At 38.8% G+C, this 19990-nt stretch overlaps 1 protein-coding gene across 1 annotated transcript in view; it reads right to left on the reverse strand.

Moving 5' to 3' along the window:
• slc41a2b (solute carrier family 41 member 2b) overlaps positions 1-19990 on the reverse strand; it is a 29782-nt gene that overhangs the window by 4295 nt on the left and 5497 nt on the right. The window contains exons 5-10 of the mRNA XM_044108449.1: positions 19445-19589; positions 18523-18669; positions 15083-15230; positions 11423-11502; positions 6914-7045; positions 4603-4751 (exon numbers count right to left, since the gene is read on the reverse strand). Of these exons, the coding sequence (XP_043964384.1) occupies positions 4603-4751; positions 6914-7045; positions 11423-11502; positions 15083-15230; positions 18523-18669; positions 19445-19589 (801 nt within the window). The remainder of the gene's footprint in view (positions 1-4602; positions 4752-6913; positions 7046-11422; positions 11503-15082; positions 15231-18522; positions 18670-19444; positions 19590-19990) is intronic.

Below are 19990 nucleotides of genomic sequence, written 5' to 3' on the forward strand. Positions count from 1 at the left end.
TACAGAAGTGTGGGCCAGTTAGAAATTTTCAGCAACGTTTCTGTCTTTCTTTCCACAGTGGCTGGAGGTTCTTTCAAACCACCCGGCTTCAGGAAACCGTCTCTGCCTTTGTGGGAGCTTCTATAATTACACTGGTGGCAAGAAAACATAAATACGCAATGAAGGTGGAGATGTAAGAATTGCAGCAATATCTTCTGATTTCTTGGTACCTGTGAGAATACGGGGGGCTGCATTGAGCAAGCCAGTGAATAGTCCTGTCAACTTGTCACAACTGCAGCGATGTCTATTTCAGAGTTGCTCTTTGATTGGAAACCTTCAAAGTTCATCATTTTCGAGTGATAAAAAGCTCATTTAGTAACAGCATTTCCTCGTTCCTTTCTAATATCACAAGACACCAAGAACCTCAAACCTCTCCAGCTGAAGCAAAGAAACTCCTGACCAAAACGAAGGTGTTCGCTCATATCAGATCAACGTGTTGGACTTCCATTTTACTCATCAAACCGCATCTCCCAGTGTGCCTTGTGCGAGACACCTTATTTGTTGGCAAATAAACTAGCTTCGAGGGTAGCGACTTCGCTCCATGGAGGCACGCCCACTTTAACGGGGCCACACGTGTATGTGGACCATTTTTTTCTAAGAACTTTTCAAAACCTTCACATTGTTACCTAGAGAACTATGAAAGACATACTATTTGTGTAGCCAGTTTTCTAAGTTCCTGCATGGCCGACATTACGATATGCAAAACCCTCTGCACTAGGCTCTAGATGCCCCCTGAAACTGCTCCTTCAGTCGTCAACGACGTGGTTTGTCCTTTGAACCAATGGTAGTGCCGACTCTGCCAGATCCCGACAACCGGCCTGCCAGACCACAAGGTTTGTTTGTTTGTTGTTGTTTTTTTATGGTCTTGCCAGATCCCTGCACACTGCTTCAACCTGAGCAACCGAACTCACCGCATAGTAAGACTTTGTTTTTCTATGTGTCTAGGCTGAAATAAAGACTTTCTTTTATGCGTTTGTTTAATGCTTCTTGTTGAAAATTAGCTGATTGAATGCTGTGAGATTCTCCAGGTGATTTGTTGCTATGCTGGTTTAAAGCTGCTGTGTGTGTGAGATGTTTGGATTCAGAACATAGTTTGAATCTGGCACTGAGCATCCATTGGCTTTCACTTTCTTGTTGTCTCAATTGTCCATTGTTCACACACACCTTGCTGAAGACTAAGTGTTTCTGGTTCTTGGTTTGGTAAGGCCTTAACAAAACCATGGGTTCTTTGTCCCTTCATTAGCTGAAAACTAAACAAAACCACATGTTGCTTTGTTCTCTTTACACACACATTGGTCACCATGGAGAAAATCAGTAGATAGATTATGTATCGGTAGATAGAGGAAGATATTGTTTAAGGTGTCATGTGATTATGGAAAATGTCAAAATTATAGACGCTGATGTTGGATGAGAAAACCTTCATCCCAACAGTTTTCTCTAGAGCTATAGTCAGGACTCAGTGCAGGTCCTTCATGTTCCTCCATCTCTCTGTGGGTGATGGAGGAACTGGTGCAGTCACGTCAGAATATCTAAAGAAATATTTTCCCAAAGTTGGGAGATTAGAGTTAATATGCTGAAGCATTAAGAATTCTTTTACCCAAACTATAAGTGACTATAGTCCAGGCTTGGTGCCAATCCTTCCCATTGCACCTAGTGATGTCTACCTTGGATGCAGTTGCTCAGTTGTGCAAACGTGTTCCTTAAAGCTCTCCGTTGTTGAGCTAATCCGAAGGGCATCTGAAGTTTGGAGGTATCTGTATGCTACACTGCTTAGCACTGGGTGGCCCTGTGCTAAGCAGTCTGTTTCTTTCTGGAAAAAGACAAAGTTGAGTTGCTGATCTTCCCAACTACATTCAGTCAGCAACTTACTGCTTCACTCACTGTGGAAGTGGTGAAAAAATGTGACTTGTGAGATGGGAAAAGTGTTTCTACTGTAGTTTTGTGAAACAAATCCATTTCAATACACCTCCCCTCAAACTCCCCCAAAAAAGAACATTAGTAGAACTGCAACTGTAATATTGCAGCTTTTCCCTTAGAGCTGGTTTAATAGAAACATGTGGTTAAAGAAGACAATCTCTCAAAGTAGCTAACAGATGCTGTAAACTGACTCTATATGAGTCAGTTTTAATGAAGAGCCAAAGTTAGCTCATTGCTGTTTGTTCTGTCAGGTAAACCAACCAGCGCCTCATGGATCATTTCTGACTGAACGCTCGGCGTTAACTGAATTAGCAGTCACCATTCTCCCCTGAACACTTTAATTCTACAGAGCGTGCTGCATTCAGGCTCCTAATGAGTGTTATTCTGTGTCTCTGCCTGCACAAACACACTGATGACAAAGCAGATTAAGCTCTAGAAGCAAGACGTGGTGCATATTTTAGCTTTTTCCCCCCAAACTGTAATAAAGCCATTGCTTTTAAGTATTGCAGACAGATTCAAAGCAGAATTCAGCTTTGGAATTTAATGAGTGAACTGATCAATATTCTGTGTTTAGTTTTTGTAAAGGTTACAATGTCAAACAGGCTGGGTGCAAGCTTCTTTTCAACTTACAGCCTCCTCCCTGTCCCCTCCCACTGATGTTCCATCAGGGACTGTGGACCTCAAAGCAGCTCTGCTGGTAATGGAGCCAATTGATTTGTAAAGTCTCCAACTCCTCTGCAGCCTGCATAACATCCTAATGTGCCGTCTCTGCATTAAAGATTCAGGGGCACAGCGGGGCAGAGAAAGAGCTGGACACACACACACACACCCACACAAACACACGCGCACACAGAGCAGCTAGACTATTTACATTCCAAACACTACAACAAATCACAGTGAACCTGACTAAGTGAAAGCAGTCATTCATAATTGAATTCTCTCGGCTAGAACTACCCAAAACTCCGAACAGGTCAGACTCCTTCAGCTGGATGTGAAACCACACAACTTCACAGAACACACAGGGGTCAAATGTTTAAAGAGCAGACACACACTCACAGCTCATCTCAGCTGCAGTTGCTGATAATCTCAGGGGAAAACCCATCTTCTGTGTAAAATTATTTTATAATACACTGTGCCGACCTGTTGAAACCTGTCTATCAGCAAGTGGTGGCTGTTGTCAAAGCATTTCCTGCTTCCTAATTCTGGTAAGAGAGATTTAATGGTCACCTTGAAAATCGACAAGCAGGGAGCAGATAAAGAACTTGGGCGTTTTTGTTTAACCCTGGTCTCTCCTCTTGAAAAGCGAAAACAATAACTGCCTTTTATCACCTTAGGAACGTCGCAAAAATATAAGTTTTATTTTTTGAAAATGCTGAGGTTCTTCTCTATGCATTTGTGTCTTCACACATTGGCTACGGCAAAGCTCTGTGTTACCGAGGAAACGTTTTAGAGGTCTGCTTGCATTTGAACCAAACCTGGGAAATACATGTGGAGTGGTCCAGTGTGTACCAATGGCAAAAAGCAAAGTCACTCCAGGGTTTATACACTTTACTTACAGCAGTGCTTCTCAATTCCAGTCCTCAGGCCCCCCTGCCCTGCATGTTTTTGGTGTTTCCCTGCTGCTACACACCTGGATTGAATCTATGAGTGATTAACAGGCTTCTGTAGTACTTGATACCTGCAGAACAGGTAATGCAATCATTTGGATCAGCTCCTCTGAAATAGGGGCTCATCTAAAACATGCAGAGCAGGGGGGGCCTGAGGACTGGAATTGAGAAGCACTGACTCACAGTAAGATTTAAGCACTTTTCAAGCATTTTCAACGTAATTTTCACTCTTACAGCACCACACTTTGGAGATAAAAACAATACAACTGAATTTAAAAAAAAGAACGTTCGGAAAGCTAATGCTGAAGAAAACTCGTCTCAAGGCCGGACAAAAATTCACCCAAAGGCTTAGAGATAAAACGGTCAGACTCTAAAAGTTAAAAACTTTCTGAAAAATGAAATTTCATTTCTTGTCTTAGAATAATAAATAAGTTGTTACAAATTAATATTAAAACTGGGATAAGGAAGGTATATATAAAAAAAACCAAAAAAAAACAGGCAGTGAACATTATTTGATAGCTGAAATTATTGGTGAATTTTAAATTGTGCCGTCAACTGCTATTCTCCATAAAGACGCAAATTTGCAACTGTACCTTTAAATAAAGTCCTGTCATTAAAGCAGTGGTTCCTAAAGTCTAGATTCTAATCCACATCAGAACAGTGATCTAGTCCATCATGACCCTATTAAGACCTCATTCTTACAGCGCACACAGACAGCCATGGTATGAGAAATCCTTGAATCTCCTTGGCAACCATATGCAAACGTTTCAGAAAGAGCAGGAGTTTTTAAAGAGACAAGAGACCCAATCTCAAGACATTAAATTTCAACGTCAAGTTTCTTTTACGTCATTTGATATATATACTGAAGATAACACAATTCATTGTGTGTAAAATGGCAATATGTGCTTGGGAAAAAAACCAAAAAAAAAAACATGCTGCCCCTTCACGGCTTCATGTCTGTGGTTATTTCATATTTAGCAACAACAGAGTTACATGGGACTACTCCATGAGCCTGTTGCTCTAATGTGGAGATGCTCACCTGCAGTAGAGCAGCAGCCAGGTAGACAGACATGAAGATGGGGGTGAGTGTGGTGTGGCCGCTCTTCATCAAATGGATGGTGTAGAGGAAGATCAGGTGGCCGGGGATCACCAGAAGCACCAGAACCTGAGCTGAGCGATGATTTGCTCCTGAGAAATTACAGGTTGAAGAAAAGGAAAGTTAAGGTTCTACATCTGAATTATATTGGGAAAAGCAAACAACCAACAGTTACTCGAGAAAATTTCTGCTCTGCACACAATGACCTCAAGAAGTAACACAGGATTGGTCTCTTTAATAAGGTACAAACACTGCAGGAATTTTCAGTCACCAGTGACACAAATAAACTTCTGAGTTCTGGAAGAAAATCAGATTCATGCTCAAGAGCTTCGTTTCAGATTGTGGGAGGACGCTGGAGCATCCAGAGAAAGCCCACGCAGTTTCTTTTAACATTTGGACTCTTATCTGTACAAAAAATTAGAATAAAAGCACAGAGCTTTCTGTTTGGTTCAGATCATGTTCCTATATCTAAACTGAAATCTCTGCAGAAGCTGACATTTTTTTGTTGCAGACCAAGATTGTTGCAGTCAATCCTTCGTACACTTGTGTGATTCACTTAATGTATTAGAAACTATGCATCACTTTAGCTCCCGACTGGGAGCGCTAACACAGCCTGTTGAATCAGAAAGCACGGATTCTCCTCCATGCTTTCTGAGGGGAAATTACAGAGGGGATTCGCAAACAGCTGACACAGCAACCCGAAGTCCAGCGGACGTTGGAGACGATATGTGGAAACAATATTAATGTTTATAAAACATTTCGTGCAAAGAATATAGAAATGACTGGGGGAGGAGTTGGAGCGAAATCGCTACGCAGTTGATGAGCCCAGTAACTTTTCAGCTGTTCTTCATTATCGCGACATAAATAGGTTATAATAATTTTCATTCAGTCAGGACTGACACTAAGAGCCACATGCATCACAGGTAAGTAAAGCATTGATTAATGCCTGGTTTTAAAATTAGTTTGCTGAACTTGTAGCCATTATTTTGTGCCCATTGTTGGACGCCACATGGCAGGAACAAACCCGATCAAACCGTTATGTCTAGGATTTCTGTCGGCTAATGTGTGATCTCTCAGGTTTTGAAAATGGGCCGACAATCGGCCGACAGCTCTAAGATGGTGTAGTGTGAACTGGGCATTAAACTAAGGAAATGAGGAAGGGAGGGTAAGTGGAGAGCATCGGAATTGAGCCTTTTTTCATTAATGTCATCAACAGAAAGAGAAAAAGGCTGGAAGAAACAATAAAGGCAATAATTACAATGACGTCGATAGTTTCAATTTATTGTGCGATTAATTGATTTATTATTTATTGCGACACGGCTAGACTCTGACATCTTATGAGCAAAATATTAAAATTTTGTCAGCCTTTGTCCTCATCTGTCCTGTGACCTTCCATCTGCAGCTATCTCCAGCTTTGGTATTATAAACACACTAGCAGTGTTTCTACTACAAATGTGCACACAACTTTGTCAATATTCTGCTAATGCCAAAAAAGCACAAATTTGCAATTACAGTATTTTCGTTCAAGCGATAAGTTATAAAAAAAAAAAACATGCTGCGCCATCATCCTCCAACTACTTCCTGTCACCTCCTTCATGGTTTTGGCCAGTGGTAACATCTAGCTGATGATCATGTGACTTGTGTGATGAGAAAAAAAAAATTCTATTCCAGTTTTGCTAAATAAATTAATTTTGATACGGCCCAAAAAAAACAACAAAAAATCACCTCATTCTAGTGGCATTGTTTTTGAAATTGGTGTGTTTCCGTGAATCTATTTTCAAAATGTACATAAAGTACAGTAAATGATTGATTTTCAATTTTGGGTAAACAGCTGCAAGACATTGCAGTTTAATTAAATGGTAAATTCTTTGTTTGGGAAAAAATGTTGAGAAAATGTTGTGAAAGGCTTAGCAGCAACAACTCCAAGTCCCTTTCTGCTGCTGACTGCCAAGCACGGTGGTGGCAGCATCATTCTCCTGCTCTGGCTCACTTCTGGTATTACTAGTATTTTGCAATATTTTGTAGGACAAACAACATAACATAGTATGTTCTATCAGACCTGTTAGTTGATTAAGAAATCAATTAATGACTTCATCCTGATATTAAACTTAACAAAATAAATAATTTATTATATTGTCAGCTGGTAGAACAAGTTTAAATCTGTGCCAGTTCTAAAGTATAATCTTGTTACCACATCACATCAGAATGTGATGTGGTAACAAGTGACCTCGGTGCAGTTGGTGGCTGGACTGACCTGTGCCACAGAATGTGCGGCAGGGGTAGTAGCAGCCCTTGGCCTCGTCAGGAACTTCTCCCGGAGCGCAGTGGAAATGCAGGTGGGTAGAAATCCTGCTGGACTGGATGGCCACCAAGTTTCCTCCAATACCTGCACAAGACAGACAGGTGGGTCATCAATTGCTGAAACAAAATAGAACAGTGTAAATGATCTAGTTACTTAAGATGACTACTTTCTATAAGAAAGAGAACAACATCTTTAAAAAGGTACAGATAATGAAAAAGCTTGGCATTCTTGCATTTTTTATGCAATATTTGCCAAGCATTTCTGCAACAGAATGTTTCAGTTTCCATAAATGTAACAATTTATGCCCTGTAGTTGAAGAAAATGTCAAAAATTTGCTTTTTATAGACTGTATTGAAAAAAAGAGGGTAATTCTTTAAAAAGGGAAAATAGTCCATTTCTAAATCTACTATACTTATCTACTTATAGTAGATATATAGTAGTATATCTAATAGACTTATAAATCTATTATATATAAAAATTGAGGTCAGTGGTTCTTGAACATTCATACAGCTTTTGTAGCTCTAATCAATACCAATTCAGCTGAACCAAAGGCAAGAATGGTTTTAGTTTTAAATGTTGCTGATCCCCTGAAATGTACCCCATGTCTAGAAATTTAAGAAAAGTTTGAGATGGCAAAAATATTCAGATTTTTCTTATCACAAGTAAAGGTATCCCAAGAGATGCCGGTTTTAAGAATTTTGAATTAATGCAGGATAATAAACAGTTAAAATTTGAATAGTCCATCTATTGTAGCTCACCTGCTTGTCCAGAAATACATCAAAAAACACACATTTGTTTAAGTCTATTGTGAACAAGTTAAAGGTTTCACAAACTTTAAATGGCTTTTGGAACTCTGAGTCTAGACCTTTTAGATTTCTCATTTTTAAAGGACCGACTTTAAGTCAAGTAATCTTGATAGTTATGGTAATTCACCATCACTGATATCAACTGGCTGCAAAATGAGGAATGAACTTTGTGATGTCATTCCACTTCCACACAAATGACGGGTCTATTCCTTTAACAATACCAGTTAATAGGAAAGAACATCTTAATATTGGAGAAACCTTGCAATTATAGTTTAATTTAAGATTTTGAAGGTGGGTTGCTTCATCATCAATACATCATCCCAAATGTCTATCTGTATTAATCCTAAAGCTTTAACAGATCAAATAAGTGATCTTGTTTTAATACCTGATGCTTAATTACCGAATGTGAATTTATATAATAATGGAAATGCATGTCAGCCTCTTATCATTTTCCATCTGAATATAGCACAAAGCACAAAGAAACACTGTAAAATCTTTGAAAATCACCTGAGGAGGAGGAATAATGTGAGAGAAAGTGATACAGAACACAAGAAAAGCTTCATCTTAAAAATTTAAAAAAAAACTAAGAGCAAGGAAAATAAAAGACAAGATGACAAGCAAAGATTAAAGCCTGAGCTGTGTCTGGGAGCAGTCAGGAGGCCACATACACTGAGCAGGATTACAGCAGGTATCACAAAATCACATCAAAGGCTTTCTAACACCTGAAACTCAATGCATGTATTTGACTAATAAAATAAATGGAACAACAAGAAATGAATCCAGGCACAAAATCAGTGAAGCCTCCAGCCTGTCAACAACCAACAGGCTTATGAATTTTTCATTAGTAGCTATTTCTTCCTGGCAACTGAGGAAGAAATGCACTGATTCGCTTTTTCCACTTCTGATACCAGTAGCAGAGGCTTAGTATCGGCTAATACAATCTGGTACAGAAAAACAGCTGAATTGACCTAAAACATTTATTTTTTTTAAACAGATAAATGTACAGAATTGCAGATTTATTTGCCAACTCTACACCAGTACAGAACACTTGGCTTCACAAGCTTGGTCCAACATATGAAAGCAACTTTCATTTGTTCAGTCAGTGCAGGTAGGATTAGAACTGACAATGTAAAATAAATAAGAAAGAAACTAAAACTGATAAAATCAATAGCTTGACTAACTTGGAGTACCTTCTTTCAAATGGTTCAGAAAATGCAATTAGGAATTCTAAATATAATGTAAAATAAATAATAATGCATGATGTTGCTCAGACCACGAAGCATAGAATTAGATTGAATAGATCTGTCCTTATGGATTGGGAATATTGCCACCAATACACAATCTAAAATTCTTTTCAATATATATGATGATATAGACATCAATATAGATCAGATCAGAGCATCTCTACATTTGGGTGCTATATTAGAGAAACTGGTGAAGTAATGACTATTCAGAACTGTATCTATGATACTGCAAGGACTTCTTGCAGAAAAATGAAAAGTAATAGATTACTCGACAAAGGCTATAGAAGCAACACTGAGGTGTGATGTAAACCCAGATATTAGGAGGAGCTCCCAGCGCCAACACCTGGAGAAACAAAGCTACAGTTTGCTCTGGATCCACATGTGAATAAAATAGCCAGTGGAAACCATAGCAAAGTAAAATATTTTCAATTTCAATTTTAAAATTTTTCTTTTAATTTTACAACTCAGGAAGAAACACACACCTGTGCTGGTTTGTATGCCACTTGAATCTACAGCGCTAAAACCAAACCAGAAACCTATATGCATCAAATTATGGGTGAGCAATGCGATGGCATCCAGCAGCAGTGTGTGACCGTGCTGGTGACCAGCTTGAGGACGTGTATGGTGCTCCAACACATTACAGAGGCTTCTGTTTGTTCAGCTGGGTAAATTATTACCATGTCTAGTTTCTTCTAACGTCACTAATCATCCAATCAGATTCATCTGCAGATGAAGCACAGCGGCGTTGGTGGGAAGGTTTTTCATGGCCACCAGCATATCTTACTGCTTTTACTTACTGCACAAATATGTTTTCATTACAAATGTGGCTTTACTGAACATTTACTGCCAAAAAGTAATGTTACAATAATAGACAGACTTTCTTTCTTTTTCTGCTGCATTTGCACTGAGGACTCTTTCTGAAAATCTTTTTTTTTTTTTTTCAACCATATCAGGTAAGAGTCAGACATTCATATATTTATTTGCAGTGTGTGTTTCTTTTCTTTAGGCCACAGAGTGTTTTAATCAGCAGAAACCCAACTAAACGGCCTCAGGGTTTTTCCTCTGCTTGTCATCAGAATTTTGAAAATGATGGAGATTTAAAAATTTGCTACAACATAAAATCTGATTATATTCACGAGCAGACCCCTCCCTGGAGACCCCAGTTGTTTGGCGCAGATACAGTCTGAAAGGAAAGCAGGACAGAAGAAGAATCCTCTCTTTAACTCTCTCTCTCATTAATGCTACTTAATTAAAAGCTTATCTCTTGTTGTTAAGGTGCCAAAAGAACAGACAAGCACAGCTCCGGCTGCTAGCGACGAGACGTGGAAAAAGTCCAGTTTAAACTAAACAGATTCACAGAAAGCAGCCAACTGCCAGCTCCAGTCTCATTAGGTAAAGTTTCTACAGGTTTTTAAGCAGGGGTTCACTAAGCAGAACTGCTTCCCCCATTTTCACATCCACCATCACTCACTGTTCACTGCACTGCACAAGATAAATGGCCTCTGTGTCCCTGGTATCCATCTTGTCTAGAAACTATTTGTCTCCATCGCTGTTCTCGGGGTCAAAGACCGCACTAATTAAAACAAAGGAGGGAGATAAAGGAGACAAACAACAACAGAGCAACTTTCCTCAACTCCAACTTTCCCCAACTGACATCGTCACTTTGATGTCAGCTCGTAGGAACGCCGTGTGTGAAATGAATCGATGGAATATAAGAACAGCTCAAAAAAGGGTTTTATTAAGGCAGGTCCTAAAGAGGAAAACCTATAAAACAGCAGCAGAATTCTGGTGTATCATCACAAAAAGCCGGTTCTAATAACTAATAAGGTCTTAACCAAACAATGATCCAAACACACCTCCAAATCTACTCCGGCATTCAGGCAGAGGAACAAGTGAAATGTTCTGCAACGGCCATCCCAGTCACCAGACCTGAACATCATTGAACGATTTGAATCCAACTGAACTGGAATTGTTTAGTAAGGAGGAATGGTCTACAGTACCTTCAACCAGGACGCAGACACTCACTAGAAGCTACAGGGAGAGTCTACAGGTTGTCATTTTTGCAAATGGAGGATCTACTAAATATTAATGTGATTTTTCTGTTGAGGTGCCCAAATTTTTGCACCTGTCAAATTTTTTTTCCCCTTATTTTAGGCACATTTTCTATTTAATCCAATAAACCTCATTGTGCTACTGAAATATTACTGAATCCATCAGTTATTTGATACATCAGACTGAAATATCTAATCCAAACACCCACATACAGTACAGACCAAAGGTTTGGACACACTTTCTAATTGAGTTCAATTAGAAAGTGTGTCCAAACTTTTGATCTGTACTGTACTTGTAAATGAAAATTAATATTATTAAACTTTTTCCTATGATAATCCAAAAGGACAGTCAGTACTCACCGTTGATAACTGGAGTATATACTACAATGCCGGCTAGGTTAGGGTCAGACACCGTTTTGTCCAGAATGAGTCCTCCGATACTGCAACACACAACACACACAGACACATACATGGTGTTATTTTTAACATTAAAAGGGCAAAAAGAAAAATATAAAAGAACACAAATAGAGAAGAGCCAGTTTTAACATTTGTTGACTAGGAGGTGAATGTGGAATAAATAAAAGATCTGGCCTTCAAAAGATTCTGAAAAGAACTCAACCTTACATGACCTCACACACACAGATATATAATTCAGGTATATCTGTTCGGTTTTTATGCTTACTGCTCATATGTACTGTAACCTGCAACGGATTTTCAGTTTAAAGTATATATTTACAATCACACAATCTGTGTGTGGTTATCTCTCAATCATTAATTAAATCTAAACTTCCCCCAAACTGGAAGAGATTAAAAATCAGTTTAAACACAGAGAACTTTATGATTGGAACATTCCTCAATAGCAGGAAAACACAGAACCTTTTAAAACATGGTTCAGCTACTGCTCTTAGGGTTCTCCTCCAGAGGTACTGTAACACCAACCTTTAAATAGCCGTCTTTCTATCAACATTTTCTTCTAACATATTGCATTAGAAAAGGTTGATATTGTAATACTTCTATTTTGCAAACATGTTTTTCTGCTTGTTTGTGTTTTAATGCACCAAAGGGAAGATGTAAAACACATTTTCTGAATAAGTTCTGAGGTGATCAACTTTCCCCGCCCAAACCTCCAGAATAGATGGGAAGACTGTCAGCATGCAGTGGCCGGCGAGAGGCACTCTAGACTGGGATGGATGCGGAGGAAGACTCCCGTCCACTGGTGGTCGTGGAAGAATCTGAAAATTTCAAACCTCTAGCTCTGAGGATGACTCTCTTCACTTATCTGAGATGTGTGAACCATAACCTTTATTTGACCAGTTCTGTCTTATTGACATTAAAAATCTATTTCAAAAGAGACTTGGACAAACATAGTAGTAGCAACCTCTACTTCCTGTTCATTACAGCCATGCGTAGTGTAAACATCTGATGAAATCCCACTTTCCGTGGCCTAGTTGATTTACTCCAAATGAGTGGAAGGAAACAGGCCTAATTCTTTCTTTTTAGCAACAGTTTGAACGTTTGCTCAAAAGTTGCTTGATAATTAGATGGAATCAATCAATTTTACTCGTATAGAAGATTTTGACAAATCTGCAGTCCAAAGTGCTTTATATCAGTCATTTGACCCAGGTGTGTTTGGTTAAATGAAGTCACCAATTGGAGCAGTGAAAGTGTCATCGGTCATAGTTTGACTGAAAATCGCTGAGGTCAATTCCTCCCTCTGCAAGAGTGTGGGAGGAGTTAGTGCTCAACGTCAGCTGACCTGTTACATTGTTTCACATTCAAAACATGCTTCTTATGGCGAAAAATTACATTCCAATGTCTCGTAGTCAAAACGTAGCTGATTATGGAAGGCATAGTTGATGTTCAAGCAGTCTACTAGTACAGGTGACACTATATGTCCAGTTTGGGAGCCAACAAAAGGAAAGCTGAGATTACAGCAAAGTCGCTCTGGTTTATCTCTTTCCATTTCAACGTGTCAAAGACCATACTGGACTGGGAAATGTTTATCTGCTTCGGATGCTGCTATCCCCCGCGTTAGTCTTGGCTGGCCACTGTATTCTGAGTCGATGCCTGAGCTCTGTATTCCACACCTAAAGCCATAAATCTTCAGTAACTTCCAGCAGCTTTATTTTCCATTTCTCCCTTTCCCATTTTTCCCGACTCAGCCATGAAAATGGATGCAACCATCACTAGCTGCAAGCCAGAAAACATCTGACTAGAAGAGGAGGTAGGACTGATGATAAACGTTGTGTAATAAAAATCACAGCACGGTTTTCTTTCTACTTACTCCCTCACCCACAGGTTTTGGATCTGCTCCTAACATCTATAATTAATGAGTATTTGTGGCAGGAGGGCTTCTTGCACTATAATGCATTGTTACCACACAATAAAATATTTAACAAGTTAAGATGGTAAATAAGGGCTCTTTTCTTTACACATTCCTTTTATTTTAAGTAGATCTGGTAGGAAAACATATTACCTGCGAGAAGTTCCACTTTTATTTGTTGTACCAATATCTCCAGTCACTAACCCTGAAGGTAATAGCTGACAGAGTGAGACAGCTCTAATCTGGAACCGTTTTAGAACAAATGAAAATTTATTTTAATGTTTAGACTTCATTATAAACCACAGAACAGTATAAGGAAAAAATATATTGTATGACGCAAGGTATCAGTAGGAACTGGAGAACGCTGGTATTATTAGCTGCTTATCCACTGACCATATAATTTGACATTGACAATTTGGCATCTCAAAAATAAATTTGTTCAACGGAAACAACTTCTGTTGAATGACAGATTGGCTTAAATAAAGGCAGACCTGAATCCAGAGATTTGTGGAAATTGAAACTATAAAATAAATTCACTTAATGGAAACACAGCAATTTTGAAAAACAACTGTAATTTTTTGATACAAAGTTTCGCCACCTTAATCTTTCTAGGTTAAGGTCGTGTTTTTGGCTGTATTGAAATTGATTTATTGGCAAAACTACAATGGAAACAGTTTTTTTGGATCACACGAGTCACATGATCAACGTACTGATGTTACCACTGGTGCAAAAGCACAAAAAAGAAGATGACGGGAAGTGGTTGGAGGATGATGGTGTGAGATGTTTTTATTAATGACTGATTGTGTGAACAAACCTTTTCACGTTTTATCACTTCATGGAAAAACAGCTGTTGTGTTTTTTGATAAAGTTGACACTTTGTGATGTCAAAGTTAAGGACATACTTTGTGTCCTTCCTGTGCTGCTTTTTCAGAACATTCAATCATACAAATATTCCCCTAAACTGATAATTGACTTAGGTAAGCTTTAAATAACATTCATTCTGAATAAACCAACAGATTATTGTTGAGATTTCAATAACCAACCTAGGTGGTGATATGCACTGCTTGTATTAGTGTTTTCTGCATCTCCCTGGCTAATAAAGCGTGAAAGGACGAGTTGAATTACATGAGAAGAAGAAAGTGGTGCAGAGGAAGAGAGATGCTTCCCTCCTATGGGCTTTATTTGCAAGGAGCCAGGCTCAAGGGGAACGGAGGGTGTGAGTGCTCACTGCTGCAATTTGTTTAAGGGAATGCGTCATCCAACAAAGCAGATGCTGGGAGAAGCATAAACAGGATACAGTGACTAGCAAAAGAATTCATAACAACACACCAAAGTGGTTTCCAGTAGAATTGGGTGTGTAAAAATCAGCCTGAAGTAGCAGAAGGAAATTCTGAGTTTTTTAGGGCTATAACTGCTTCACATAACTAGGAGCTGATATTCTCACTCACTCTTTACAAAACAACTCAAGCTCAGTCAGACAGGATGGAGAACATCAGTCTTCCAAGAGTTGCAAGATTCTCACACCCTGATAACTCAGTAGAGGTCACTAATGACCCCAGATGAGTCAAGGCTGCAGTGTAGCTGTTGGAAAGATGAAACCCTACATAGCGTTGGTCCATCACATGAAATCCACAGAAGATCACATAAACGACACTTTGGGTTCTTCTTCTCCTGACAAGTATCAACATAACACACACCTGCTGATGACCATGGCGGTGATGACTGGCTCCCATCCGGAGTACAGCAGCGTGCGGCTGGCCGGGTGCTTGGAGGAAATGACGATCCACAGAGGAGTCAGACACATGAAGAAGGCGCAAACCAACGATGATACGTAAGGATAGGAGTCTGGGGAGGGAGCAGGAGAAAGATGCTGAAAATACATTTCTTTGGCTCCCATGGACAGCAACCACCACTGAACGTCAGACTGTACTTTAACTCCTTTCATTAGGACCAGCAAGCATATATATATATATATATATATATATATATATATATATATATATATATATATATATATATTCCCTTCTCACCCACCGCGGGTGGTGATTCTTTTTTTTTTTTTTTTTTTTATATATATATATCTATATATATATATATACTCATAGATTAAGTCAAACATTTTTCTGAAGTTAATTTCAGTGTCTCAGAAAAAATTAATATTGGACCTTGGAAACCCATGGTGTTGCACCCTAATCAGGTAATTAACTCCAGACACCTGCAAAGGTTTCCTGAGTCTCTAACAGTCTGGGTCAGAACTCTTACAAACAAGATTTAATCAGAAAAACATCATTGTATGTTATTAACACTTTATGTAGCAGGCTAAAAAAATCAGTACATAATTGTGATGCAAAGAAAATGATGCATCTCTAAAGTTAATTTAATAAGTTCAGTTTTGAACGGTACTTGTAAATGAACTAAACTCACTGCCTGACAGACCGCATTCGAACAAACAGGACAATAAGAAACCGAGCGCCTTATTTCATCACAATTTAACTTTAATCTGCAAAGATTAAGCTTTTGTGAATTTTGCTTTGCTTTTGTATGACTTTAAACTTGATGTTTAATGCTCCATTTGTTTTGACTAAACTTGAGCCATTTTGCAAAGATGAATGGCAGAGATGTGACCTAAACAATCCCCCAAAAACACATGCATCATTTTGCTTTAACATCCAAATGGATGTTAAAGCAGTGCCTTGCAAATGCAAGGCACTGCATATACACACACACACACACACGCACACACACACACACACACACAGTGCATCATAATATTTTGTAGAACTGTACAGTTTTCTGCATGTGCAGAACTTCAACTTCCATGTGTTGCGGTAGCTTCAACAACAGTAACTGGCATAAATAAACCTATCAGGAGTCGTCTGAGTCCCTGCAGCTGTCATGGCCATCGCCGTGACGACATTTGGTACTGGGCTGACTGCATCGAATGTTAGAAGTTCTGCAGACATATTTTAATGTGGATTTAACAGAAAGTATCTGTGTGACTGGGGTGAATAACAACAGGGCTCCTGTTTGCAGTCTCACTGCACAGCTCTGTCCCAGAACTATTTAAATTTAGCTCCAAATATTTAATCGCTTCTTTTATTAAGAATTTCACACATTCCTACGACTGGATGAAACTTGTCAAAGGTTCTGATGTATTGGGTAAATAGCTTTATTTGAGAGCCTAAGACAGGATGGTGAATCAGAATGTATCAATCTGGATCGTCTGTTGGAGCAGAGACGTCAAAAACATGCCACAGAATGAGCCAGGAGGGCCCCCTACTGGCTGACTGAGGGAAGTGTCTAATTACGCAGAAAGAGAGAGGGGGGAATCATGGTCTAGCACAGTGTTTCCCAACCCTGGTCCCCAAGGCACACTGTCCTACATGTTTTAGAGGTTTCCCTGCTTTAATGTGCCTGATTCAACTGATTGCAGTTCAACAAACGCCTGTTAATCAGTCATCAATTGAAATCAGCTGCACTGAAGCAAGGAAATACCTAAAACATGCAGGGCAGTGTGCCTTGAGGACCAGGGTTGGGAAACACTGGTCTAGCAGAGTTAAGCAACTTTTTAAGATATGAATGATTTTATTCCATGGTGTTTTAGTACTACAAACTATTCAAACTTATCATACTTCTGAGTTCACAGGTAGAAGTATTATTAGTATCAACATCTAGCAATGCATTAGATTTTAGAAAAAAACTGTTTTTCAAAACTCAGACTTCAGACATATATAATCAGAAATTATTTTTATTCACCGTTTTAAAGCTCCAGTGTTCAAAACCTTTATTTGGTTTGCAGGGTGCCTCAGTTTGCAGAGGATTGATCTGGTTTAAGGTCATTTTTTCCCATGTTTTCCCCTTCTCTCTCTCTCTACCCTAGTTCATGTCAGACTTATCATTCAATATTTATTAGTATTTAACTTTACGATGCAATAGCACAGGCTTCCTTAAGGCATCTGCGTCTTGAATAAATGCTTTGCATATTTTCAACAGATGTTTGTTTATGTCAGTGGTAACTTCATAATAAGACCATTTCATTTTTTACTAAGCCTTTCTGTTTCTTCTGTCTTGATTCTGTAAAAAAAAAAAATGACATGGTGGAATCTGTAGTGTATGTTTCTGTACATTCTGGGTTTGATTTAAATCATCCTTCCACCTGGTAACAAGCATGATGTCGTCTTAATGAGGGTGCTGTGCTAAATTCTTTTAAACCTGTGAAAACTTTTACTGGAATTATCCTGGACTATATGAAATGAGCCTGCCTGTTTGAATTTATTTGTAAAACTTTAATTCATTATGTGGAATCATTTGGGAGCATTTGAAATGCTTTTCTGCAATTAGCACTCCCTCAGAATGAGGAAAACATAAAACCCAGAAAATAAACACTTAAAGGAAGACACAGCTGCTCCCTGCTAATAGTCATGTCATTTTGACTGTGGCTGTGAAAGCTTCGTAAACACAGTAGTTAGCTACTGACCCAGACATTTGTACCACCCCAGAGTTATGAGGTCACCAAAACTGGCTGCAGTGGGTGTGGCCACATTGTCTGGGTTGATGCCGGGTTTTTTTTTATCTACAATTTTTTTTAACCAATTGCAGATTTTTTATTGAAAAAATAAATAAATAAAATAGATTCTAATGTTTGAATCATTGGGGACAAAAATGGGAGTCCAAGTTTTCCAAAATATATTGAAAAATGCTCTGAAATGTCTCGTCTAATGAAACCGCTCTCATGGGTTGTCTTGTTTCGTGAGCTGGATGCATCATTACACCCCTCAGTGTTAGAGTAATTGGTGTTTATACAACTACGAACAAATTTGCATGAATAAAAATGTTGATACTAATGAGGATGAGTGGAGTATTTAACTATTCTCTGAAATAACCTGGAATTGTTTTATTTAACAGCTTGTCAAAGACTTCTGCCGCCTGCATGGATCAGTGGGAAAGCAGCATATTATCTCATTTAAAAGCTGACTAAAATACAGACAGGACTCATAAACAAACTAAATTGACAGATTAAATAATTACTTTCCAACCATTAGACCTTTAAAGGAAGACACAGCTGCTACCTGCTAATAGTCATGTCATTTTGACTGCGGCTGTGAAAGCTTCATAAACACAGTAATTAGCTACAGACCCAGACATTTGTAGAGGCCTTGGCTTATCCAGGCCAGGATGGCCAGAGTTATGAGGTCACCAAAACTGGCAGCGATGGGTGTGGCTACGTTGTCCGGGTTGATGCCGGTCTTTTTCGACCCCACAATTACCCCGACCATGAGGATACCTAAACACAATGAGAAAATGACAGGGAACTTTAGCAGTGGTCATTACGAACATGACTTTAAGCTGATCATTATGGAGCAAAAAAAATATAGGGAGTCACTGAAGAAGTGTCAAATAAGGTGGAAATATTTGCTGCAGCCATACAGAATAAGAGGAGAAATTAAGTCAAATTAAGTTAAATTAACAGAAAAAAAAACCCTTTTGTTTTCACTTCCACAGGGGTTTGGAAGAGGAAACTTGATGTTTGGGAAGGGAGATTTTTTTTTCTAACAAGTAAGCATTTCTGTTTCCCGATGGATAAACATGGAACCCCAAAGCATTTTTTTTTTAAAAAGTAAAAAAAAAAAAAAAAAAAAAAATAAAAATAAAAAAGAATAAAGGAAATAAAGAAAAAGGGGAATGAAAAGAATAACAAAATGGGTAAAAATAAGTGGAGGAAAAAACTTAAAAGCAAAAAATAAATGTCAATGTCAATGTCAAATTTATTAATATAGCACTTTAAAACAGGCATAGAACTGCACCAAAGTGCTGTACAAGAAGAAAGAAGAAAGAAAAAAGGGGAAAAAGCAACAAAAAAAAGAGAAAGAAAAAGAAAAACAAGTGGGGAGAAACAAACAAAGGAACAAAAGAGAAAAAAAACAAAGAGTTTTTTCTCCTGAGTAAAGAAAAACTAACCCTGACATGTTGGTAACAAACTATATCCACAGAGAGGGGAGCATTTTTGAAGGAAGTGGTGCTGAACTCCAGTTGTGACAGTTTATAATAGGAGTGTTTACCCTGCAGCAGGGAGGCTATGAAGGCCGTGGCCACGCTGCTTGAGCAGAGCAAAACAGCATGGCTCATCTGAAACTTCCCCTCTGGGATCCAACCGAGCACGACGGCTGCTACAGCTGCCAGGAACCCCACCACCGTGGCCTGGACCTGGAAACACACACAGGGGCTTCACTTGATTGCTAAAAAAATAAAATTTAAAAAAGACACGTCGGCATGTAGAAGAAGCGCAGCATTAAATTTGAGTATAATCTGCCACAGTCATTTCTGATGTTATTCCACAACGAGGCACACAAACAGCCCGTCATCCTGCGGTGATGTAAATGTGTGTTCCTGTGTGTTTAGTGGTGTGTGGGTGGATGATCAGCAGCAGTCACATGAACACTCATCACCTACCGTCAGCTGCAGCTCATGAGAAGGTAAATAAGCCTCAAAAGAAGACCCGGCCTCATTCCTCTACAATAAATTAAAGAGCGATGTTTTTCTTCCAACCTTAAAAATACCTCTTCAATTGTTTTACACCGTTTCTCACGTTGCTGTAACAGACGTAA

Source organism: Gambusia affinis, linkage group LG23, assembly GCF_019740435.1.
Source record: "Gambusia affinis linkage group LG23, SWU_Gaff_1.0, whole genome shotgun sequence".
NCBI lineage: Eukaryota > Metazoa > Chordata > Actinopteri > Cyprinodontiformes > Poeciliidae > Gambusia > Gambusia affinis.